Genomic DNA, 26,351 nt, shown 5'->3' with positions numbered 1-26,351 from the left:
CTTTTGCACGTGGTTAGCCAAATAGTTATGTGCTAAAAATATGCTTATTTGATTTGGCTGTCAATCGAGAGTAGCGGAGTCTCTATAGAAACCCTCAACTTGAAGCCTCATATCTTCAGCTGCAGTGAACTTATAAATGACACTCGTGCTGTCTTCAAAAAAAAATAAACCGCAAAATGAAACTGAAAAATTTATAGCGTACATTGCCTATGAACATTTGTGGAAATTCAGTCCTGAAAGGTGGAAACCATGACACAAGGCTTGAACCTCTATTTAGGCGTGCAGCTGAAAAAAAAAGTATTTTTCAGTTTTCCCAGCAGCTCCGATTTTTGGCGTCATATTTCCTAGTTTACCCATAGAGCTTGTCAAGCACAAAATGCTGTTTAGGAAATTCATTTTAATTTCTGAAACATCGTTATCTTTTTCAAACCGAACTTTCATGTTTCAAGCATATGCGAAGAGCGAAAAGTCAGTGTAGGTCGCAAACGATGTCACGACGATTTGATGGCAGCCTTGGATGCTGGTTTCGAAGGCGGAGGAGTAGGACCGCTGCACAATATAATACAAACTGGTTATTTTTGGTGTCTGTATCCCCAAGAAAAGAATCAAACTCGGCCGATGTTCTATTCACAAGAGCACCATTGTAGAGTGGTAACCATGGTTCAAGTGACGGGTCACCACCACCCACTTAAACCTCACTGACAACTTTGGCACATGCACGTTTACATCGCTGACAATACTACTGAACATCGTAAACTCCCCTGCTTCTTCTTTCTAGAAAAGTCCAATCTCGTCATGTAAAGTTGCACAACCCTGGAGGCAAAAAAGAAAGAATTCACAACGTGTACCGGCAAAAGTAAGCAAGATACAAGAGGTCGGGTCCCTAACCTCTAATGCTGGGGAAACCAATAACCTGTCCCAGCATCTTCCTACTACACTGTATTTGATCGATTTATTGCCGAAAGCATCCTGAATTTTCCTTAACATTTAGCCACTGCTTCAAACCGGAAGCTCTATTTGCTAGGTCATATAAATGCCACACGCTGAGTTATCCTCGATGCTCAGACATACAGCAGATGATTCCCAGTTCGTTGATGAGCAGAGCACTTCTGTCAATACACACAGCCCTTATCATTGTCTTCATATCACCATTTGGATCTCCTGTTTCGAACCTCCTAAAAACGCTCCCTGAAAGCTTCCTCTCTGAAGTAGATCTTGCGTCAATGCTTATTAAAAGCTAGATTTGGAGGAATATCTTTACCATTTACAGCTGCCATGTTCAATCAGAGCTGACACTGAGTACTCGTGCAATAAGCTTTTGTTGTTTTTGTTCACCTTATTGGTTGCTATCTATTCCGGCATTACATTCTCTTCGGAATTCACAAACTCTCAGTCTGTACCGAGCAATGTGTAAATGTATAAAATAATGGTACGTAAAGCGAAGAAAAGCGTTGTAATTATCATGCGTATCGATTGCCGAGATCTTTGTTCTCTGCTTTCAGTCATTCCGTACGGGCTGCTGGTAGTGCCCCTATTCACCAGCGCAATCCCGTAAGTCTGTGGCTTCTTCATTTTGTTTTCTTCTGTTTGACTACCGGTACTTTCTGGTCGTTCCAGGATGAAAATCAGAAACAGCGCTTGAAGTCACTTTCAAATCGAAATAACTCTGAATTGACGGCATCTCTGAAAACAGATTACAGTTGTTTCAATAAATTTCTGCATATATTTTGAGGTCCTGAAGTTGTATTTCTCTCTTTAAAACAATTGCTTTGATGGAGGTTGAACTTTGAGAAACTGTAATTGAATGCGTTCTTATAATCTCTTCACTCCGGTTTCATCATCTTATAGTTAAGCTTGATATCTCAAGAAAGACAGTGATATACGTGTCGAATATGCTCTGTCCAATGCTTTGAATGCTTCTTAATTAGGTTTTTCTTGTCAAATGCTTGTAGTACATTTAATATTAGCATTTTTTAATAATTTGATTTATTTGATAAGCTAATGATTGATAATCCAAAAAGAAAAGCGCAAATCTAGCTGCACGTTTTTCATTGCATAACTATTGGTCGACACGACACAAAAGATGCTCAAGCGGCGGGCGGAAGGCACTAACAAAATCGCGAACTTCTGCTCTGCCAAAGTCCGACCCATATTTAACAAGGGGACGACTCCGGAATGCTGTTGGCGCATGCACACCTTGGTGATCCCTCCAATTGCTCGTTTAGCTCGATCAACCTCTTTTAAAAAATTCTTTGTCTTCTCTCCCATTTTAAATTACCAGTGAGATTAAATACAGGCTAGCTGTTGCTGTTTCAATCAGAATTATAGCTGCGGATCTCGAAGCTGTGTTCCGATTTACGCCAGATTATCTTCGTCTCCTATAATGAAAAGACATCACAAACTTCACTGACGCGATGAACCGTACGCTGCCCGTGATTAAAATAGCTGCGGTAAGCGAAACCAAGCATGCCTTAGCGAATCAAAAGCGAAAAAAACTGGCAATATTGCCTTTTTGGCGATCAAAGGCAAGAAAATCTTTTGACGATGCCACTCGACTCATAATGTTCTTTCCAATCAGAAGAGCCTAAGGAGCCCTTAACGTACCGCAAAGGCTATACTCCGCGACAACTTTGCTTAGCAATAAAGACGAGGCTACAGGGGCGGAGGAGCGCCTGTGTGCCACTCCTCGAAAAGCTTGCCTGCAGAAGGGCGGTCTGGCACGTTGTTCGCTGCGCGGTTGCTTCGCTCCGTTAGTGGTGTAGCTGGCTCCATCTGTTGGCGTATCTTGCGACCGGACGTGCAAAAAATTTGTTTTAATCTAAGAAAACGTTTTTGCCTTTACTCCCTTACACTGAATATGGAAGCAAAAAAGCCAAGTAACACGGGACGATAAAGAACACGGCAGCACAGCGCGCTTAGCAGAGATGAAATTGAAAATGCTCAGTTATGTAAGAAGTATGTCTTAAACAGTGACTATTACCATTACACAACGTTTAAAGAGGAAACGATTTTTAAGAGGAAACGATGTTTTAAGAGGAGACGTGGGAGATATATTCCTCCGATTGGGGACAGAGGGCGTGCGTCGGTTCTGTAGCTTTCATCGCACTGTAATAAATTGCTGTAGTAGAGGTTAATCTACATATCCAGCTCATCTGTCTGGGTTTGGTGCATAATATACTCGAGTATGAACCATTTTCAGTCCTTAAAGCTCAGCGTGCTCTCCACTTCAAGAACAAGGCCATTCCTTCCTGCAAAAAAAAAATGCAAACTTCAGCCACTATGAATTATATATGAAGGCTCTAAGTCGATAATCATTAACGCAGAAAAAATATATGTGGTTTCAGTTCTAGAGGCCCAAGGGCTGACCCTTCTTTGTTTTTTTTTTCTTCCGCCAAACTTGCAAAGGAGCGTTCATTTTTCGAACTCCGGATTCATCATCGCTAAAGAAATGCTGCAAGCCTTCTTGGGTTTCGGTAAGTAAAGTTAAACACACTTGCGCGCTGGTGGCTCTCTAGGTTCTAGAAATTGTGAGCCGGGGCTGCGTACGAGAAACCCTTAAACGTGGTCATTTGTGGAAGAGGTAGAGGAGGCGCTCCATTTGCGCGATGCATTTTTCTCATTTTCACCGTTTATATTCTCAACACCCGTTAATAGTTTAACCAATGTGTCACATTATCAGAACTTCTATTTTCTCCTATGCATACAGCTGTCGCCCAAGCTCGCGCCACATTATGTGAGATCCCTTTCACGGTTGTCTAGGAAGCAAATAAATGAATAGTCCGGAGGCACATTCTTTTCAGGTGCGTCACGCAACCAGGAGCAAGCTAAGCGAGAGGGTAATCGTTTTTGTTAAGCTGCCAACCCAATAAAAAATTATAGTGCGTATTCAAGGTTCGTAATTATATTTAAAATATAAAAGTTCTAGTTGTTCAAAAATGAATAGTTTAATACCATTGGTTTCACTACGCCCTCCTATACGCAGGAATAAAACCGAGAGATTCGAACTTCTTTTCAATACCGAATGAATGCACCGGGAAGAAAATCGAACAGCTGTCAGCAACAAGGTTTTGTTCCGAATAAAATATATGCTTTTCTTTTCCAGGTCAGTACTTTCATGAAGACGGATTTCGGAACCACTCTTGGTGGTCCATCTTCACGACGACTAATTACCAAGCAAGCAAACAATGCATAGAGTTCTACCTGAAACACAAGACAAATGTAAGCTCCATATAAACAGCTCGCCCTGGTTACCAGAGCGCGTCGTTTTCGGTTCCGAGTTTGCTTGAATGCCTTACCTACCTTCAAGTACGGAAGCCAGTCACGTTCGTCCAGGTTAAAGAAGTTATTCCATGTGGGGATACATTTACCAAAAATGTTAACGCGAAAATAGCAACAACCCAGTTTACCACCTCCAGTGGGAAAGGGGTTAAAAGCTCGGCTGTTCCACCAGTTGTACTCAGTGTGAAGTAAACTCTTCGCGGTTAAATATAACGCCTGTAAACCAGTCCTCCATCGCATCCGACCTTGCTGGAAGTTATAATTCCGTCGCATACATTGGAATTTCAGTGCCTAAGGGCAGTTTTACACACCTTCGAGGGATTGATTGCTCGTTATGAGAACGAAACAGACAGTAGAAATGCCGCTTAAATAAGCGATTTCTATATTAAAATTTTTATTGGTGTTTTCGCACTAATTTACAAATTCTTGACGAGTTACCTTTTCTTGGCTTAGCGAAGGAGCATATCTGGGCCTTTATTTGTCCTCGAATAAAGGTTCCTGTTCTCTTAACTTTATTCCAAAGCAACGTGAAGCTGGAAACGCGCATAGGGCGGACTTGCAAAATGCCCCTGGACACACATTTTGTACAGCACGGAAATAACGCAATTTTCATATTGGTGACAGAAGGCATGCCGAATGGAAGACGGGTAGACTTTCTTTTTGGCCGAATTTTTCTTGCTTTGCGAAACTGAGTTCGGCAGCTGCAATAGCACCAACGTCGCTCGACGGCGGACGAAGATTGGAAGGACTGTCGCTCACTGTCGCGCTGTCGGTCCCACCTAGTTTTAAACGGACGACAAAGGTTTGAGATAAAGCGTGGTACAGTTACTGCTCACAAATCTGGTCAGGGGCGCCTCGCGAGATAAAATACTGGCAAGGCAATGTGCCTCTGCCGCCAAAAAAGAGAAAAAAATCAGCAATGAATGGACAAAGAAGAAAACCCAGCGCTTCTGGGTAATACGTGGACTGCCAAGAAGTGGTAATGCAACCCAACAAGTGAGCCACTGCAATGCCGATACTAAACCGCACACGATCATGCACGAATTATGACTCGATGTGGAAAAAAAAGCATGGTCTCCAGCAGTATCCCACAGTCGCAACACCGTGTATTCAAGAGTCCTTGCTGGCTTCCCAGTTTCTCAGAACTCCTTGAGATTTTTGCAGGTTTGTTCATTGGTCTTCGACTTCTTTGCAGCTCCACGCCACGGCGCAGGAAATTAACGACCTGCTTTGGAGCGGCGCCGCACTGCACGTCGCGCACAAGGTACACCTGCTCTTAATTGGGCTGATGTATTCTCTCAACGCGGACCCAACGGAACAGCTTAAAGCATGCATACGCTGTTGTGCGCAGGCGTTCGGCATCTTCCTGGGCCAGTACGCGGAGTGGCTCCAGCAGATCTCCCCCTCAAAAACTGCATACACGCAGTCGCAGCTGTTTTTTTTCGGATTTGTTCTGGCGAGTATTGCTGTCATGTTGTAAACCTAGGCCGATGAGGCCAAAGTTCTCTAAGAAATGGTGGTGGCCACGAGAAGGAGGGCACTTGCAACGCTGCTTTTCGCGTCGTGGTCACATCTTTTAGTAGGCGAAACACAGGCACCACTGTAGACATATTCTGTAGGGTAGCTTATTTTTTTTTTGCACACGGTGAGTTTGTCCAAGCGTGCCATAAATTACGTGTGCTATGTACAAAAGATGAGGTCAGGGGCTCATTTTCACAACTGCTTCACACCAGAGAAGCCCAGCACCAGACCAGCTGAAGGCTCGTACCGATTTCGCAACCTACGGGTGCCCGTCTGTACTGGGCGCCGCACACCGCTACTTCCCCAGACAAGGATAATACCTTGTGTCTAGACTGAAACGCAAATCTCGACTACGTAGGCAAAAGTCGTGTTTTCATGAATGCGGCAACAGACGATTCGCGTCGCATCGCATCATCTTTCCAAAGCATCGCATTCTTGTAAACTAGGGTAATGACCTAGGAAATTGCATCGCACTAGGCTCTAGACGTGGATGGATTGAGACGAGTAATTAGTATTTTGCAGTGCATTTAAACACTATCAGATCGCAATTGGGATTCGAGGAAAGGAATATGCTGCGAGTTTTGTCAACTAGAGCTGCAGGACAGCAGTAAGATTGCAAAAGCAACCTTATATTTAAAAACACCTCCAGCAGAATGGGAATTACGACACCCCAGCAGTCTACGAGCTAGGCAGGAAATCCGGTTGCTCCTGAAGCACTCCTTTCCTTTCGATATGCTACGCCGCGTGCCGCCACTATCGCGGCACATGTAAACGCTAGCGCATCCCAATACCGATGATGCGCTAGGTGATGCGATGCGCTACAGTCCCGCGCCATTTCTTCAGCCTAATAATCCGCTACGTTTACAGACCCCAACTGCTTTCATGTCACCGCTGCCATTATTCTATTAATACAGCTGGAGTCCCGTGCAATTTGACGCTGGTGTTCTCAGCAGGACAGCACGCGCGCCTTTGCGACGGCGTCAAATTCAAGCAAAATAGCGCCTAATGCGAGTCCAAAGCCGGATTTTAAAGTTGTCTCCTTTCTATTGCGCAGCACTTTTAGGCATCGTGTCGATACGCGGACACCACCTCGGTGGCACTCACTTATTGACGAAGAACGCCTATTAATGAAAGATTTAGTAATGTAGAAATGAAAAAATTATAAATCATCAGCTCATCATAAGGGATCTACCTGGTGGTTCAAACCTGGATATTTCATTGTGCATCGATACCCTGCACTAGTAACAGAGTATCGCGCGCCGTAATTGTTAATTGTGCACACCGTTCACCCTGTGTACGATATTGTAAAAAATAATAGAGCTGCAAAAATAGCTCTAAATGTTGGCCTAAGCTGCTTGAAAAAGGTGAAGCCAGCTTTATTGCAACTACTACTGCGGTTCGGCAACTAGCAGGCTGACACCTCACAATGTTTTTACCGCTGCCTTTATCAAGCTATTGTCAAGCGGAATGAATCCGGGATGTCTCGATCTTTAATGGCCATGATCTCCTACTGTCCGCTATGCCAGTGCATAAGCTTTCAAAGTCAGATTTAACGTCGTTGATTGCTGACATCAGCTGATATCAGAAGTGATTCCGTGGCCAGAGCTGCTACCTGATTAGATGTACGCTACAGAGTTTTTTTTTATTTATGATGAGGTCTGAGCCTCATTAAATTAAACGCGCATGGTCGCTTGTAATTTTTTTTAACAGAATCGATGTACGTCGGCAATGCTTTACCGCCCGGCTGCTCAAAAAGGCATCACAGAGCGGTGAGTGTTACAAAATAAAAGCAAAAGTGGAAATATTAATCTGTCTGGCTGACGCCGATTTTATACGAATACCATAGTGAGCTCAAAGGAAGAGCGTGCCTCATTTTCTGTACTGTTTTCTGCACGGAGCAAGCACGTGCGCTGGACCCAACGCCTCGCGATTGTACGCTACTCATACCCTAGCCTGACATCTCCTACGACCTTAGTAATGGCGGACTTGTTTAGTAGTCGTCGAATGCGTGACCGCGTAGACGGGGTTCGTAGGACGCAAGGTCATGCTTTCTTGAGCGTTTATGTGCGGAGTACTCGTATGCGTCTACAATAGGCCTAATGATAATGATTACAGTCAATGTAAGATTGGTAACATGGAAGATAAATCTATATTTCAGCAAACTCAGACACAATGATATCGAACCTGCGTTTCCCGCCTTCAAGGCGTGCTGACAAATAAGCGCAGCTTTTCTGTCAGGTACCTTTATAGTGTCAAAAGATGTCCATTGTTCAGATCGCCAAAGAACAGAGAACCTCTTGCAGGAGGTATCTCTCACGGGGACAGTGTCTGTGCCAGCTTAGTATATGACTGTTGAAAACTAGCGCATGAAAAGTTTTTAAATCAGTGAAAAATGTGCTTGTGACCGCACTGAAGACGTAAAGTACATCGAACTGGACAAGTTCCACTGAGTGGTGATTTCAGGCGAGAAGGTGTTCGTAAACTAAATGGTAGACATTTAAGTGTTTATGTATTACTGTCTTTCTTCCGTGAAAGCTTCTTGGATTTTTTCGCTTTTTGGAACCATCCACAGCCCAGGAAACAGCTCAGCGCTACTTTCTAAATCATTCAGTGATTTATTCTGTTGTCACAGAGCGACGGTTTTTCGGAATCTCAACTTCCGCTGCACCCGAAGAGCGTGCACAGCGCAGAACTAGTTCTTTGCACTTCGCCTTACCAATGAAACGTGGGACCACTGCGATGGTGGCTATGCGAAATCGCGGGAAACCCTTTAAAACAATATCCGCATTGCGGAGTGACCCCCAACTGGCAAAACTAATTTGCTACAGAAGCACCATTTATGCACGGCGCTTTATTGCATATCGAGGCGTGGCCAGCCAGGAGTAACATGGATGCTATATGAACTGTTTTAACGAGCCAGAAGAAGACTTGTGTTCGGTCATTAGTCTTACTATTTTGTGGCCTGTAAAGAGTGCGATGTATTAACGGAAGTCTCCAGCATAGCATTAATTGAAATATAGAGCAAATTTTCAGTACTAATTTGGTAGCTCAACATTCATGTCTTCATTTCCACTCATGAAACACCGTTATGTGCCACTTTTACCTTCTCTCCTAGTTCCGACGGCAGAATGTAAATACCCGGGAACGAAAGCGAACTAATGATGTCTGATCAGAAATGAACACATGCACTTTCTCTGGATGGATAAATCAGCAGAATAGATTAACGATGGTACAAAAGTATATAAACGATTCGAACTGGAGGAAAACTTCACAAGGGACCACACACTCACCTGGGCTAATAGCATTAGGCCTTTCCTGAAAAGAGGGCGGCGACATCAAACACGTCAAGACCAGCCAGGGGGAGAAGCACATTTTGCAGAGAGGACGTAAATTGTGCTACTACTTTTTCTACTGCTAATGAATAATTTCAAGCGAATTTAAGTAGAAGGTAACCAAACATTACTATAAACGACATAGTGGCAAATGTCGAGGATTTTAATCAATAGACCTAAGCCACATTCAGACGCAATAAATCGAATTTCGCTGTCCATTGACATGAAAATTGTAACATCCTCCCAAACCGCGATGTTATTCCTTTTACATGTCTAATACAATGCCCCACGCTGCAAAAAAAGCTCTGCGGCGATCTTCACTGAGTCAAACGTTTCTTATAACCGAGGTGGTACGCTTAGGTTTGTTATAGCCCAGGTCAACGCAGTAAGTTCATCACGTCTGACGTGAACATATGAAAGTCCGTTATATCCGAGATGGCATATTTAGGTTCGTCAGATCCGAGGTTAACACAGTACAATTCGTTATATCCGAGTTGCCATATTAAAGTTTGTTATATCCGATGTTAACACCTGAAAGAACTGTACAGCCGAGGTGGAACGTTCGTCATAGCGGTGGTAAAATACTAAGTTCATAAGGTAGTATATTCTAGGATCGTAGCCCACTGGGGCAGTAGCACACCTGCCGTAGTGGATAGGTGGTAACCTGCTCACCGGGCTACTAACTCACCGTAGCAGCTCTGCTACCGGCCACTGGCTACTACCGACAGCGGTCGCCACTCTCGCTTTCGCAGGCCCCTCATATGCAAACGCATTAAATGTCGGATGGTGCCGCCGGTCAGTATGATTTCACTGAACAGTACGTAGTATTGGGCTACTTGGTTAACACAAATCTTACTGATTTTGCTGACAACTAATTTTTCACTGAACAACACGTTATGTATATACAAAAAGTGCTCGCATACAGGCTAGCAACAAACAAAGAGAACTCAACGGTTAATTTGAAAATGATAGGCACCTGTCCAGATACGCTAGCTCCCTTGGTTGTAAGGCTACAAGAAGGTTTGGACATGATTGTGCCCACTGTCTTGGCGATGCAATACGCCTCAGAGGTTTGCCTGCAGGTTTGATTGCTGTGACCGCTCGCAGTCGTGGTGTTATCTAGGTGCGGCTTACAGGCGCTCTTCAAGCTCTCCTTCCTCTTCCATCAGTGTTGCTCAAGATTTCGAGAAACCGATCTTTTTTTAGTATGTGAATTTCGGTTCTCTTTTAGCCGCAGAGTATGCACTTTGCAGTCTAGCAGTAATAGATCTTCCGCTGGACAAAGGCATTTTGTACACCTCTCCTGCAGCGAATTCCGTGGCATGCTTGACTGAACAAAGCCCTTTGCCTTCTTAGGAAGAAATCTTATCTAGCCTCTTTTTTACAGCAGCGCGCACTCTCCCGACGTTCTCTTCAGAGACGACTACCACATTCGCATTGTGTTTCTCAGCTACCTATCTAAGCCGATGTGATACGCCGTACATGCACGTGATACGCGTGACCTTCCTTCGTGTCTTTACCCTAAGGTCCGATATCGCAGGATTACCTTCTCGCTTGTTCAGCTTTAACAATACTGTGTCTGCCAACCTTGCAAGCTCCATTTGCGGGAATCCGGCTTCTTGAAGTCTGGTTATGTCCCCATCAATCCTTGTTTAACCCCGTGGGGGCGCAACTTTCTGAGGGCTGCGGACATGCGCGACATAGCTATCTCGTTCTTGACCAGTCTTGAATGATGGGACCTCTAACTAGAAGGGGCTTACCGGGCTTTTTGTGCATCCCCAGCAAATGCGTTTCTACGCCAGCTCTAGCTCCAGAAACTGGATACAGCCTTCTTTCGGCTCTTCAAATGTGAATTTCAGGCTCGTTCATCTTTCCTTTATCATTTTGAGAATATCAGGCACCGTTATGATACAGCTGACCTCTCTGATGAAAAGAGGCGAAGTCGTAGACATATCTGAATATTCTCGCTTGATGTCCCTCCAATCGGCGCACAGTGACCTGTCCACCTTTGATAGAATAATGCCTCTGAGAACAGGGACAACCAGACAGCCAATGCATACCCCCGATCATTAGACATAAAGCTTCCTTTCCCAGGTGTCGTAAGTCAAAGCAAGATCGAATGTAAGAAGCTCCAGAAAACTGTCCACCGTAGTGCCGTTACCCTTCCCGAAGGCGACCTCAACGTTATCCTTGATGGTGCATTCTTGAACACATTCCAATAAGTTCGCATGCGGAAGGAAGTAAAAAGAATCTCGACGTCCACGGTAAATACACCACATGTTCCACGATTCTTCTGTCATAAAAATTGTACCACTGCACCGATTTTTAAACCTGGAGCTGAAGCTGACGGAGCAACACGTTTGGTTTGTTTATGAACCATATGGCGGTAAGGCCCTCTTGAGTTACAGATCCCTGCATTCAAGACTGGTCAAAAACGGGGTAGCTATGTCGGGCATGTCGACAGCGTTTAGACATTCGTGCCCACACCGGCTTGAAGGAGGATTTACTCTGTATATAGCCAGACTTCGAGCAGCCGGATTCCTGCAAATGTATCTCGCAAGATTGGCAGTAAAAGCATTGTTGAACCTGGAGCAGGCCGCTAATCCTGGGATTCGGAAGCTTACAGACGAGACACAAAGGATAGTCACCTGTGTCGCTTCCATGACCTTCTCGTCACCTCGGCTTGTAACTATAGCAGTGAAACACAACGCGCAAGTGATGCTTTCAGTTGAACGCAAGGTCGGTAGAGATTGCGGTAGAGTGAAAAAAAGTCTAGATAAGCCTTTCTCCTAAGAAGGTATAAAACGTTGCTTAGTCAAGCATGTCTTAGAATTCAATGCTTGTAAGAAAGGAAATGTGTACAAAGGGATTTTGTCCAGCGGGAGGATATATTGCGGGAAAGTGCAGAAATTTGCGGCTAAAAGGCACCAAATTTCGTTATGCAACAAAAATATCGGTTTCTTGAAACCTTGAGCTACACTGCTGGGAGTGCAAGAATAAATAGGTCCGCACAAGTACTCCAGACCTGTGTAACACCACGATTGCGGACGTTCAAAGCAGCCAGATCTGCAAGGAAATCCTTCAGGAGTATTGCACTGTCAAGATGGTGGACACGTGCTTGGCCAAACCACCTTGCTTGTCCAAAGTGTTACAACCAAGAGAGCTAGCGCATCTGTACAGGTGCCTGTCGTTTTCAAAGTAACCATTGCGTTGTTTTTGTTTGTTTGTAACAGGTATTCGTGCACTTTTTCCTACATATATAACGTGTTTTCTATTAAACAATCAGTTGTCCGTCAACGCCCGTGTCGTCTATTCACTCATGTGCTTCGTTTTTGTTGCGCTAAATCATCAGGATAATTTCTCTGCCTTTCGGCACGTTTTTCATAATGTTTTCACCAGCCTACGTTGGCCAGGATAATACTCAACTGCTTTTGGCGTCCACCTCTCTTGTCTGGCCCGAAGCCTTATGATGTTTTGCGAAAGATACGCAGATAACTAATGTATACTGACAGTATCTTCTTTAGCGGCAATTCTAAAAGCGCTAAACGGTTCAAAATATAAGTGTAAAATGAGATTGAAAGGAGACGCTCTCATTGAGTTTGTTACTCATAGATTCACATTACACATTTCACATTAGTCACATTACAGCTGACATGAAGACAACAATGTGGACCTCGGCAGCACATTTGTAGCAATGAACTTAAACCAGGCTTACTACTGCCACTGGCAGCGGGCACCAAGGGCAGTAAAACGTACTGCAAACAGGGACACAGTTGTATTGATCTTAGCAAATAAGAATTCCAGAGGCGCAACGAAGGCGAGGACATTTGAAACTTAATATGACGGGCCGTTATCCATCAATGAAACTAAGTTGGGCAGATGATGGCATCTATCACTGTCCTCACTGTTGCTCTAATATTTTTAATCCCACCTCCGAATGTTTTTCAGCTAGAGCGCTATATTTTCTCTCATTCGCTGAACGAAAGGGCTCTATTTTTTAACCTCCGTTACAATAAAGCGCCATCATTTGAACGCGTATCGTGTCAATGCCGATTCTAATATCACCAATTCACTTATGAACCTTTTGTTTCCCGCGAGAGCAGAGAGGGTGCTAACTGACTGATAGTGTCAGTGGTGCAAGTACACGTTACGCCTACTGAAGCGATACCCTTTTCTGCCGAGAAAGAGCATATCTACCGCCCCATAACTCGACCAGCCACCTCACCTACAACGGCGCTGTCTCGCGTCATTCGCAGAGACTGGGTGAACCAAGTGACAAAGCACGGAGCCAACTTCCGCAGGGCGTTCCGGTGCCCAGGCCGATCGCCGTGCCCCTTCTGGCGGTTGATGGAGAACGACTGCTGGGGAGATGATACCGGTCCATCCCAAGGGAAAGCACTGTCTATGGATTACGATTGGCTGCTTGGCGCGTAGCAGAATTTTCATTTTGAACAGCATCCCCAAGCATTCGCGTAGCGAAAGCAATAAGACCGACAGCAGGCCGATTACTGACGAGTGGCTACATCTGGAGTCTGGCTGCTACAATGACAAAATATTTTTTTTTATCCTTGTGACATGTATAACAAGTATACTGCTATGATTCCTGATATATATGGAGCAATTGGACTTGACTAGAATGTGCATCAATAATGCAGTGGCCAAAAGACTGTGACGCCATTTTGTGTAGTAGTACTGACCATTAGAGCTCTGCGGGAGCCCGCGCCTAAACCCCGGATGTTGACACCATACTTTCGGATTTTCAATCGTGTGTATCAGAAGTGAATCTTTTGTTGTGAAACGTTTTGTTAGTGTTTTGAGAAATTTATAAAACTAGTGGTGAATTTCAGTTCGACTTGGGAGTGACTGTGTGATATCGAACTTTTCAAGTAGTAGCTTAGCAAGATTGGGCTATTTTCGTCGCGAGTGGGGAGAGTAAATAATAATGCTTAAGTTGAATCTATAGAATGCATGTAGGTTTCTGATTTATTTTTGTGTACTGTGTCCCAAAACACTTTTACTGACGTAGAAGCGAGCGGCAAAGCAAGAGCTTCATGTATTTCTAAAATAACGCGTGTTGAATCTTTGTAAGCTTTACCTGGCATAATTAGACCTGAACTCTTTTTTCTGTCCATATCAATTGTAAACATTCCCTAAATTATAATTTCTCATGCTGACAAAACCTCAGGTTAAGTTTCAGTTCGAATTGTTGTGTCAACTGCATACAAATTCGCCCTCGCAACGGTCGCATGATCATCCTGACTACGCCCCCTGCAGGGCAATGACCTCTCCCATGTCTCTCTAAACCCTGTCGTTTGTCAGCTGTGGCCGCCGTATCCCCGCAAGCTTCTTGATCTCATACGCCCACCTAACCTTCTGCCACTCCCTGCTACGCTCGCCTTCTCTGGGAATTTACTCCGTTACCCTTAAGGACCAGCGGTTCTCTTTCGTTCGTAGTGCATGCGCTGCCCAAGCAAATTTCTTCATCTGATTTTACTAGGATGTCATCAAGCATGATTGTTTCCTCGCCCACTTTGCCCGCTACGTTGTCCTTAGCTTAAGATACAGCTGTTATGTATACTTTTGTCTTAAGAAACTTTGGTAAACTGCCGTTCATTATCCGAGATAACCTGCCATGTGCAACGGTCACGTATAGTGCTGAAAATAAAAGGATGTCTGCGCTGATAAAGGTTAGTGCAGGAAAAGAAAAGATGTCTGTAGCGCTAAATTGTTATGCACAGCTGGCTAGAGAACTTTTCGATTTACTGAGAATCCAGCTAAGGCCGTGGATGCATATGCCCTATATACTACGCTGGTATTTCGTTCACATGTCCAACACTTTAGTTTTATGACTTCTTCCACGTCAATGCATGGTTTCTGACACTACGAAGGTAGTCTCTTCCTGCTACGTAGCTTCCCATGTTAAGGCAATCGGAAGGTAATGTTGGGAAGGCCTAAAATTATTTCTACGAACTTCATTGCTTTTGAGGCGTTCCTTGATGCCAATGCATGCGTCTATTATTACTCTGGTGACGCTGCTTAACATAACTTTCAATGCAGTAAGATCTATCTCATGCAAATTAATAGAAAAAAAGGAATAGTAAATAGTTTTTTTTAACTTCTTAGAGTGAAAATTAATACCTGTAGAAGGTAATGCTACACAAATCGACACTCGAATTCTACTCCACTGTCAAAAATTGAGATCATGTTTCCACAATCTTAGGAAAAGCTGCGGTGAGTATAATTCCCGCTTTTTTAGTAGTCTGAGGCGGCGCTACTAAGCTCTGATCTGGCTGTCCAACGTCGGGCCATCGAACGAGCCACCGAAGTCTTCACGAAGCAGAGTCTTCTGATAACCTAGCGTAAACCTAAAGATAGTTTTCTTTTTCTTTCTTGAACTAGCCTTTTCTTTATCTTCCTCACGCCACTGATATTTGCCACTTTGGCATGCAAGACATGAAAACGGCGGAACATAATGATTCTCAATGTAAGACTGATGAGTCGCTTCGCGCACCGGTTGCGCTGTTCTAACGAGGAACCTTGCTAGGGACAGCAGCTTGTTGACGTGCACGAGCATTAAACCAAGACAAACATGTGGCATTCGGACGGTTTCGGTACCTCATATTCTTCAATGTATAGTGGTCCAACGCCCGTAAGAGTGCCGGCCATATCTTCGTTCTCTGCCCCTTCTATAGCTCCACACATTAAACGTTACCTTTCCTATGGCAGTACATGAGTTTTAAGCCCTCAAAGTTTGGTATGATGTTATTAAAGACAACACCAATAACTGAGCGGTAAAAAGATATCGAAGAAGACTTTTTCTTACACGTGGAAGGGCAGTAACTTTTTTCTCTTACAACAGCACGCCGCTAATAGATTTGACCTGTACTAACATATCCACAGCAGTGGGCCTCATAGGCGCGATAATTTATAGATGACCGGAGGCAGGATTTCCCGTCGTGCCATAACTGTCATTCGTGAAAAGGCAGCATCACTTCACCCTAGGTCACAGTACGCCCACGGAGTCGTACCAACAAGAGGACCGCTCCGGTGAGCATATTTACTGTTCTGCTTTTGCACCAATGCTTTGTGTCACAAATATTTGCTTAATTCTCGAGAAACGGATGTTTATTGCCACGCGTGATAAAAGGATAGGCGGTAACCGAAAGAGGAAAAAGTAGAGGAAGCCCATGACCACCCTGTCTCTGCATCAGCAGCGCTCATCTAGGATAGGATAGGATAGGAAAACTTTTATTGAATCATAAGTATTTAGGCGATCAGAAGTCTTCTTGCTTGCTTCGCGTGTCGCTGTCTTCACGCTGCGCTGCAGGGAAGGCTTCTTCAGCAAGAAGCGCCAAGATGCGTAGAAGACTACGTGACAGCTAGAGGCCTCAACTGTTCTACAGAAAAGTCTGAACTCCTGAGAGTGGGCCGACACCTGACTAAGGCGAAACTGGAAGTCTCTCTCGAAGGACAACTCATACCGGAATGCAAAATGATCCGCATCCTCGGCATGTGGCTGCAGGGTAGTAGGAAATGCGACCACACGATTTCCCTACTCAAGAAATCAACAGAAAGTGTCAGCAGAATGATAAGCAGAGTCTCTCAAAGAAGGCATGGGATGAAAGAAGAAGACACCCTAAGATTGGTCAACAGCCTCATTGTAAGCAGAGTTACGTACTCGCTTCCCTTCCACGTAAGGACCAAAACGTCTAATGAAGAAATCGAAACCATTCTAAGGAAAGCATACAAGACAGCATTACACCTGTCAAGAAACACACCCAACGAAAAGCTCATGCAGCTTGGCGTCAACAACACCTTCCTAGAACTGGTGGAAGCGCAACGAAAATCGCAAATTAAAAGACTAGGAGGGACCTACACTGGGAGAGCACTGCTCGACAGAATAGGCTGCGAATACATCGACACAAAGCGGTACGAAGACATGCCTACCGAAATAAGGAAAACATTTTATGTCAGACCCATTCCAAAGAACATGGACCCCAGGCTCCACGAAGGCAGAAGGAAGGCCAGGGCAGAACACATTGAAAGAACACTAGCGGGGAAGGATAACACCTTCTACACGGACGCAAGCGCTATGGAAGTAGCGAGCGGCAGAAGCAAATACATAGGTACGGCAGTGGTAGTAAACAAAGATGGGGAACTAACCTCCGGGGCATCCACGGAAATCTGGAGTATAACGGACGCCGAGGAGTTAGCCGTAGCGCTGGCGGCAGCAAAAGGATATAGGGAGAACAAATCATTGAATATTCTCACGGACTCAAAAGAGACCTGTCGAAATTATACGAAGGGCAGAATTAGCAAAGCTGCTCTTAAGGTGCTCAGAGAGTGCAACCTCTCAGCGCTCATCTAATTTCTCTGGTAGGGAGATATCTCAATGCGAATCCTTGCGTTCTCTTCATTCCGCTTGAAATGACCATCCTCAGTCAGCTGTATGCTTAGCTGATCCGAAGTCAAGCTGGAGGCGATTGCCGAAACGTCGGTGGTTCAGCTGCCTTCTCTGATAACGGAGATCAACCTTTCCTGATTTATTGATTGACAAGTGTTTCCAAGAAACGGTCTTCAACCTGGTGTAATGCAACGTTCATTTGCGGTCATACTTCCTTCTTTTTTTCTTTTCATGGACTGAACTGAAGCCGCACCCTGGCCATATGAGTGATTGGGCACTCGACATTACGTCTAAGGCTGGAATATAATCATCGGGGGGGGGGGGGGGCGGATTGGCGTATTTTACTGGAAGGAGTCGATAGCACATCTCAGAATTTTAATATTCAGAAACTTTATTTCATCAGGAAGTGTTCAGTGCTTGAGGATAAAAATACTGACTGTATATCGGGCTTAGAGTCAAACACTAGCAGGGTTTGTCTAAGGCTCCCATAAACGGGAGTTGCTTTTTAAGACTGCGTTGCAATATCAAAGCGCTGGTGGCGGCCTTGATGTTCGGTACGCTTTAAGCAGCGAGGCCCTTCGTGACTCCAGATGTTAAACAGCAAAGTGACCCTGCGCCGCCGCTCAAATATTGACACCTTGTGGGCTTGCCTTCTTCGTATCTCAGGCAGCGGCGTGCCAATATGCACATACGTGCAGAATAACAAACAACCCATCGCAACCGCGTACCCGTAAAAGCGAAAAAGAACAGCGCGCTGTGGCGGCGACGAGACTGTTTTCTTCACAAAGGTTGAGAACGTCTGTATTCATCTATATTCCTGAAGTAAAGAAAACAATTGCGTGCTGAAAACCTTTGGCTGTGGTTTCCTTATGTGCACCACTAGTTCAATGAGCAATACAGTGGCGAGCCGCGAGCGCTTCATGCAATGGTCTACAGACTGTCGATCCTTACAGTTGCTCTGTGGAACCCTTAACAGTCATATCATTTGAAAGTAAGCATCAATGAGTACGTTTTATTAAAATGAAGCTGTCCGGATGGCCCCCCAAGTAAGCGTATAAATCGTTCTTACAGCACGTCGACAATTTAGCCAGTGCGCACACGTGTGAAGTCAATGTACAATACCGAAGCCATCTGCTTAGATTTTTCCACAGTTGCGAGTAGAAAGCGCTGTGCTGTCGGGATGCGAAGGTTCAAAGGACTACATGTTCATCTCATGCGTGGAGTTTACAATAACGTATCCGGTGTAGGCGCATTCAGCGCATGCTAAAAACATGTTAGGCTTAGCTCGTGTATTCCACGAGATCCGCAAGCAGGAGGGCTAGGGGGACTGCAGGCAATTCAAATCTGCAAGGAACCAACAAGGAAAGACACCCTCCGGATGGCAGGAGCGCCCCCGATGTAGCATGATCCATTTGATGAGTGTAATTGGGAGTGTAAATGATGCTTTTTTTTTTATGAACTCGTAGAATTCGGTCATATTCAGTTAAATATGTAACCCCCTGCTGCAGTACCCCACGCAGCGATGCACGTATCAAATAAATAAGTCACCACATGGTTTATGGAAGGCTATCGACTAGTTTATGCAACATAGGTGCGCTTGCATTGTAAATCAAACTAATGTTTTGTATTTGGCCTCTATAGAAATGTAACCGCCGAGGCCGGTTCGCACCCGCGTCAGAGGATCCAGCAGTCGAACGCAGTAGCCATTACGTTTTTTTTTTTTACACTACAGAAAGCAAGTAAGCCTCCCCACAATCATACACTCGCTCTTCACATTCTTGCTAACTATAGTATGATATGATAGTACGGCTTGTTAGCCTGTGGACAAACTGTGCGACCTACTAACCTGGCAACAACAGTCTCGTCATGCCACGTAGTTCTATCTTGTCACGTCAAGTCACGTTGCTATCTTCTCTACTTTCTAACATCAAGGGGCTGCAAAGTATTCGATATTTCTCTTTTACACAGATCTGAACGCTATTTGAAGCACCGAGTTGTTAATTCTGTGTCTCTCTTTCTGAAACATTAATTGTAAACGGTGGTAATATGATTGCGCCACCGAGAAACTCTCCGCGTTATGCGCTCTGCATAGTGCAACCACTCTCAGGGACATGGCGCAGTTTTTATTTATATATGTAGAATACCTGCAGCGCCAGAAGGCATTATTATAGGGGGAAAGAATATATAATGATTGCATGAGGCTGACACTGAAAACAAGTATAGTGGCTCAAAAAAACGCAAACTTATCACTACCAACAAAAGTCGCACCGGCGCAAGTCGTTATGCCACCAACAACAAAGTCTGAACTGACACTTCAGCCTGGCATTCAATATTTTTTGTAGCATTTGGTTCCATTGCTTATTGGCGTACGGATAAAAAATTACCCATGACAATAAATTTCTCGTGTTTTCCGTTGCCGGTCACAAATCCTTAATTGACAGGGAAGTACATTCCCAGTTTTCTTCCAGGAAGATTGCGCTGCCATCCTGAGTCATAATTCGACAGATTTCAATCTTTATTCCTTCATAGAGCCTGATTAACTGCCATAAAAACGGTATTAGTGCTTTACGGAAAGTCAGCGCGATTACTTGATCCCCTATCTGGTTCATGTTCATGGTTGCAAAGGAAACCTTGTTCTGGCTCAGATACGCATCGATTTCAGCCAGTGTTGCGCTACCAGCTGGATTATTCCGCGCCTTTTACGACTTATGTCAGTGAAGCGTTGCTCAGCCCTCACAACACCATGAAAAAGGCAAAATAGCTGCGCTTCTACAGCCGAGGCAACTTGCAGGGTTGCTTTGCAAGATAGTTGGCGCGTACATCAGAACAGGTGCGTGTGTCCTACATCACACATTCCTGACAAAAATGATGGACGCAGTATTCGTCGCCTGGGACTGAGTGCAGGGCTAATAAAGAGCCTTTTCTCTTTTGAACGCCTGAGTAAAAATCTTTTATAAATAGTGACATTCCCGCATGATGTCTGTGCTCCAATGCATCAAGCGATTCACATAGCCCACTCTGAGAGCAAATGTGATCTTTGTTCCACACAATAGTAAGCGCTTTACGGGAGATGGTTCGAGTGATCATGTCAAGTTTAGTTCAGTCTCTATGACAGAGGGCACGTGCAAAGTTCTTCCTCTTTTCCGGCATCACCACACTAATTTATGACCGGTGTACACCCTCCACGAAATGTAGCTTGAACGGCTTTGCGACACACCAGAGAAAAATACAGTTTTGTTCATTTTCAACGTGTGTCGGGGGAATCGGTTAGAGAAAAATAAAGCCGCTGTAACATTTTTCCAAGACCGCACCCACATTGACACAGCAGAGAAAAGCATTTTGCACTTCTCACACTCCGTCACATCAGTGACATAGTGTGTGCCCAGTCTAATACGTGAATCGCTAAAATCTACCACTGGATGGAGGCTCAGGCTATCCATGTGCTATAGAGCGCGTAATCTGAGGAAACATCCTCACTGCTGTTACATGTGGCACCTTAATGCCGTTGTTCTCCAAATTTTTTTTTCTGTTGAGCCTGGTTTCCGGTCTCTGACATTGGTGCCAGCAAAGGTGTCCGGAGCTGCCAGCTGCTGAAGCCCCTTAAAAAATCATGATCTCTCCTGGTCCATGTTCGCTTTTTTTTTTAACCAGAGTAACAGTGGTTCCCTCCAACATAGGCTGAAAGGTTCCGGGTCTGTACTTGCGTTATCTGTCCTTGACAATTTCCTTAACACGAGGCTTACACTAGCTCAAAGCCTCAATGCAAGAGCCAAGAGCTAAAGAATGACCACAGCGTTGAAGTCTGTTTCTTTTTAAACATGCGGCGCGTAAAATGTACTACACCCTAGTAAGATAGGAATTAAGACGGTCTCCAGTTCTTACGACGCCATGAAATAATTTTGTTATGCACAGACAGATAAACTTGTATTATATTTATAACCTACTTCATGACACTGACCCGTCACTGACCCTAGCGGCACTTTATTCGCGCAAATGATATCACCAATTTTTTTGAGACCGGTACACATAAATGCTTCCGCTTTGTCATAACGCGTTCTGAACTGGTGCCGCTGCAGGCAACTTTGAATGTACAGTACTCACGGATTGAAATAGGACATTCTGAGCGCAAGCCTTGCAGTGCCACGCAGGCATGTGGCAAACCACAGTCCGGCTCGTTGGCTACTGGAAGGAACAATTCTGCTTTGTAGATGTTCTCCCCCTCGCGCCATACCACAATGCACCACCTTGGTTCTATGAGCATCTACAGGCGGCGCTCCATGAAGCGACGGCCACGCGCTCCGAATGTCCTATTTCAATCCGTGAGTACTGTACATTAAGTAAGCCTAACATGGTATGAGAGTTGCTGTTTCCGATGAAAAATGTGTGGGACAGTTCGGGCGATAAATGGTCAAGTATTGCTCTTATGAGCATCAGGAACAATTTGTATGCCTCAAAAAAAAAAAGAGAAAGGCAAGCGTTCTCTTTTGGTGAACCTCACCAAGAGATGCTTGTCGGCCGAATCTGGCACAAGCCTCGTTTGATGATGCACAACTGGAAAACTTTGGTACACTCCGAGTAATGAGCAGCGTCCACAGTCCATTTCCCTAATTTCGTGTTAGTTCGGGTCGATAGCCGAAGTAAAACCACAAGCGCTTCTTTTTCTGCTGCCCAGGAATGATGGCACCTCAACTATTAAGGTATAACTCAAAACCAATGAGACCATTTATTTCTGCCTAATTTGGCCGTTTTTCAAATTCTGCCCGTTTCTTGCGTTCTGAAGGCGTAGGCTGTAGCGATGGCATCGTATGGTGCTTGTGCAACAGTAGGCAGCTGCTATGACACAGTTTACGTTCACGCTTTAGCCTCACTGATTCTGTAAACTTCCCCGTGCCGGACTGGCCCGGAAAACACCACACCTTCGTAGATCTCATGCGGATCCATAAATATTGTGTTATTACCTCCAACAGCAAACTAACTTTCAAAATCTAAAAACTTGCAGAGAATTTCTTGTACTGCCACGAACTCTAACTGCTCCTGCTGCGTGTTTTGCTACCTCCATGAAACCAGAGGTTTTCAAGCCCTTGCACAAGGCTCAGCAGCTGCCGCCTTATATCACAGTCATTATGAGACGTGAACAAGCTGATTGCTGGCACTTCTTTCGGACTGCTTTCGCCGCGCATTGCACAGTGCGCAGATGGTGATTCACAGGCGTCGCAGGGGATGTTACGCGGTAGGCGGAGCAGAGGCGCGCTCTTTACGGCCATATATTGTAGGAGCGCAAGGGCTGCGTTTACGTTTATCGGACTATATTGCAACGCTTCGTACAGCACAGAAACTCGTCAGTGTTTGAAGCTTTCCATGGAAAGGTGAGCGCCCATTAATTGACTGTGTGTGTTGATTTCCCCCAGAGCAGCGCTGCCCAGCTTGTGTACTTGCATGCATCTGTGCATGTCTGCGCTGGTGTCTAGTATTGGAGCGATTACGTTTAGCAAAGTTTCAACACATCCATATGAGCGGACGGGCCCTACAGCGGAGCCGGAATGCGCCGTATGACTTAAATTGTGTGACTGCGGGGAGCATAGATATTCTAAGGTTTCGCTACGCACTCTCATTTCCTCTGTATATTGCGCTGACTCCGCATCTTCTAATGTTAAGCTTTCAAAATATTCCAGCTATCTAGAACTGCAATAAGGCTTGTCACAATGTCACATGTCATAATATGTAATTATCAATGCAGTTTTCATTATAACAATGTTTTAGTCTCATACTTAGGCCTTGATTACGTGTCTTTTCATCGCCCAGTGTACTGCTCTATAAATTATACGTGATTACTGACACTGTCAGCTATCTCCAACCAAGAAATATCCTACAGCCTAAATTTAAAACACAGCACGTGGCTGATCATAGCCGTCTATCTTATTAAGGAATGCGCGTAGTGTTGCTATTATGACAGTAGATTAGTACACTGTGCTGCTGTTTGTTTTGCCTCATAGGAAGGGCGTGATGTCAGTGCTGCGACGTATGTTCTTGTTGCATTAAATCGGAGCGCAGAAGACAGCGCAGACGAGCCTGTTCTGTATAAAAATGATAGAGCTTGTTTGTTCCAACTGCTAAGGTAATGGTGATCATGACATTTTTCGAGCATGAATATCGTTTTTTCCCGCCTAAAAAAACGAACTCGGCAAAGAAAACAGGAAGGAAATCATTGATAGTTTGGAGCCCTGATAGGTTGAAAGACTGAGCAGTCGATTCTTGTGGACTATGTACCACGGTGCGGCCAATGTCGAATTTTTTCTTTTGCAATTACAATGCGACCCTACGGATTGAAACTTGCATTTTTTATATGTCATAAGCCCGTGTATAAGATGAGATAGGGGTCCGCAGAAAGGTATTCTAGGTTTTGGAGAGCAGGGTATGATAATAGAGCAGCCAGACGCAACCCAGATATGTTGTAAAAGTTTTTTCTCGGTGTATATATCGTCGGTTTGAACGGTTTCATCTAATTTGTCATTAGGCGTAGCCGGCGCCACTACCAGGCACGAACGTACCACTCCTCTAATGTCCACGTAATAGAAAAAAATGACAACCATTTTGAATTCTTCCTTTTTTCAAAGGTCTATTTGGGGCTCTTTGTTGCAGCGTTGATGTTTTTTCAGCAGCGAATGACACATTTCTTCCTGGGAAAATTGTATTTCAAAAATTTCCCTGCCACTTGATTCAAGCTTGTGCCGCCGTGGCTAAATTGGATACCGACCACCGCCAGGGGGTGGATGAAGATAAACGCTGCCTCTGGAATCAGCGCGCGAAAAATTCTCTCAAAGTCACGGCAGCTCAGTTGCGAAAGCAGCCGAAGGTGGCTATAGCTTCATCTTTTTATGGCACTTTCTAGCTTATAAAAGCTCCGCTTTAGGTTAGATGGTGTTTTTATGATTAGAACGCGGCAACGTAACGATGCAGGTCAAGCTCACTTTGACATCAGCTTCCTTTTAAAACCTCACAAAAATAATAACCAAGTGGCTTGTATAAAAATGAGAAATATAAATGTCGAGAGTGATAGGACCTCGCTCCTTACATCGAGGACTTGGCAGTAGTAGACATAATACGCTACTATCCATATGTACAATGGTGCGGGAATCCTTGCTTTCGGACGAAAATCTGAAGTTCCAAAAAGCGATGACGTTTTGAATTGTGGCTCACTAGGTGTGTATGCACAAAAAATTGTATCCTTTGTTTTCTTTTGGACCACAATGCCTTTTATCATTTCCATCATATGAAAAAGCATGCAAACATATATTTCTCACTTCAGGCTCACCTCAGGCCCATATTTAAGAGCCTGTACTTCCAGCAGTTTTCCTGACGTGTCAGCGTCAAGTGGTGAATATTTGTGTAAAATAGTTACCAGCGCAGACACTTCGCACAGGGCCGCTGGCGGAATGTTTAAACATCGATGGCAAACCTTGTACAGGCCGCGCTCTGGCAGAAGATTTTCTCAAGCATCAATAAACACAACTCTAATATACAAAAATAGAAATTACTCTTGCACACCTGAATTGAAATTCTTCCTAACACCCATTTACTCTGGGCGGCATTTCTTTCGTCCATGCGTAATGTATCATCGGTTTCTAGGAAATTATCTAGCTGTACGGTGCGAACTCATATTCACTTACCTGAGGCGCAACGAGTGCTCAAACCGTCTCGGACCGTGTGAGGGCGCGCCGCCGGGGAGGAGTACCAGGACAGTGTCTTGGTACGCGCTCGCGAGATCGCACGCTATGAGTGTACTCTAAACAAAAAAAGTGACCCTCTTCCCTGAGTCCGGCTGTGGCATCGCATGACTTCCGTTCCCTCCCCTTCCACGGCGCCTTTGACGAATTCAGCCTAGATCGCCTCCTAACGCTTCTGTCCTGTTAACAAAACATGGTGAGGAGGAGCTCGGATTGCACTGTGTCTCCCTGCGCGCGCGGGATCCTTCCACTAGAGCTGTCACGGTGCCCACCGTTTCGTTCACCTTTCAGACCTGGTTTGTTCTGCACGCGCCGTCTGGTCCACTCGACCCGATTTTTAACGTTGGTGCTTTGGACGCCTGATACCCTTGCGATCTTTTGTTACCGCGGCGGCAGTTTTTCAATTATAAAACATTACTTGTTAGTCCAGTGCCTGTGTCAGAGGTGCCTGTGGTATACCTCTGACACAAGCACGGGACTCTGATCGCTCCCTTCATCTCCTTACGGTCCATTCTGCTGTTGTACTACTCGTGTAAACAACGCACCTACCACTCCTAATGCCTGGGCCACTCACGCCGTCGTCCCCAAAAAATCCCGCTTACCTGAGCAACCATTACTGCTCTCTAGCCGCACCGCTCCTTGCTGAAGGATCACTTCCTGACGTCGGTGCCTCGGGCCGTCCCCTCTTGCCGTCCCTGGGCTTCTTTCACGCGTCTAAAATTCCACTTCCTAGTTCAACAACCAGGAGACCCGATGTGCGCAGGAAGATATTGCTCCGACTTGCGTTACGGGCTTTCTCTTGCGGAGTGCTGGCGGCGGCCAAATCCTGTCTTCCCTGTGGCAGTAAATTTCGCGTTCTTTTCCTCCACCTCACTGCCTCGAGGTGCACGTTGATTTGACGTAGGACGCGTAGCAAACAACCTTGACGACGTTGGATGTACGGATGACACACGGAGAAACAAAGGAACTGGATTTATCAAACATCAATAATGGTGCAGAAACAGACACAAAAGTAATACAAGATTCTCTCAGCTATCAAAAGTTACCATTTAATACTGAGCTACCGAAGCTGAAACAGGAAAAAACACTGAG

General features: G+C 44.9%; 1 protein-coding gene across 1 annotated transcript in view; it reads left to right on the top strand.

The window, feature by feature from the left end:
• Positions 1 to 3,413: 3,413 nt before the first annotated feature.
• The window catches only part of LOC144119837 (arylsulfatase B-like), a 48,066-nt gene continuing 25,128 nt past the window's right edge, over positions 3,414 to 26,351 (top strand). Inside the window, exons 1-4 of the mRNA XM_077652364.1 lie at positions 3,414 to 3,473; positions 4,103 to 4,218; positions 5,474 to 5,542; positions 5,630 to 5,738. Coding sequence (XP_077508490.1) covers positions 3,449 to 3,473; positions 4,103 to 4,218; positions 5,474 to 5,542; positions 5,630 to 5,738 — 319 coding nt within the window. The 5' untranslated portion in view covers positions 3,414 to 3,448. The remainder of the gene's footprint in view (positions 3,474 to 4,102; positions 4,219 to 5,473; positions 5,543 to 5,629; positions 5,739 to 26,351) is intronic.

This window comes from Amblyomma americanum, chromosome 2, assembly GCF_052857255.1.
Source record: "Amblyomma americanum isolate KBUSLIRL-KWMA chromosome 2, ASM5285725v1, whole genome shotgun sequence".
NCBI lineage: Eukaryota > Metazoa > Arthropoda > Arachnida > Ixodida > Ixodidae > Amblyomma > Amblyomma americanum.
Note: the sequence above shows the minus strand (reverse complement) of the source record. Positions and strands in the feature narration are given on the sequence as shown.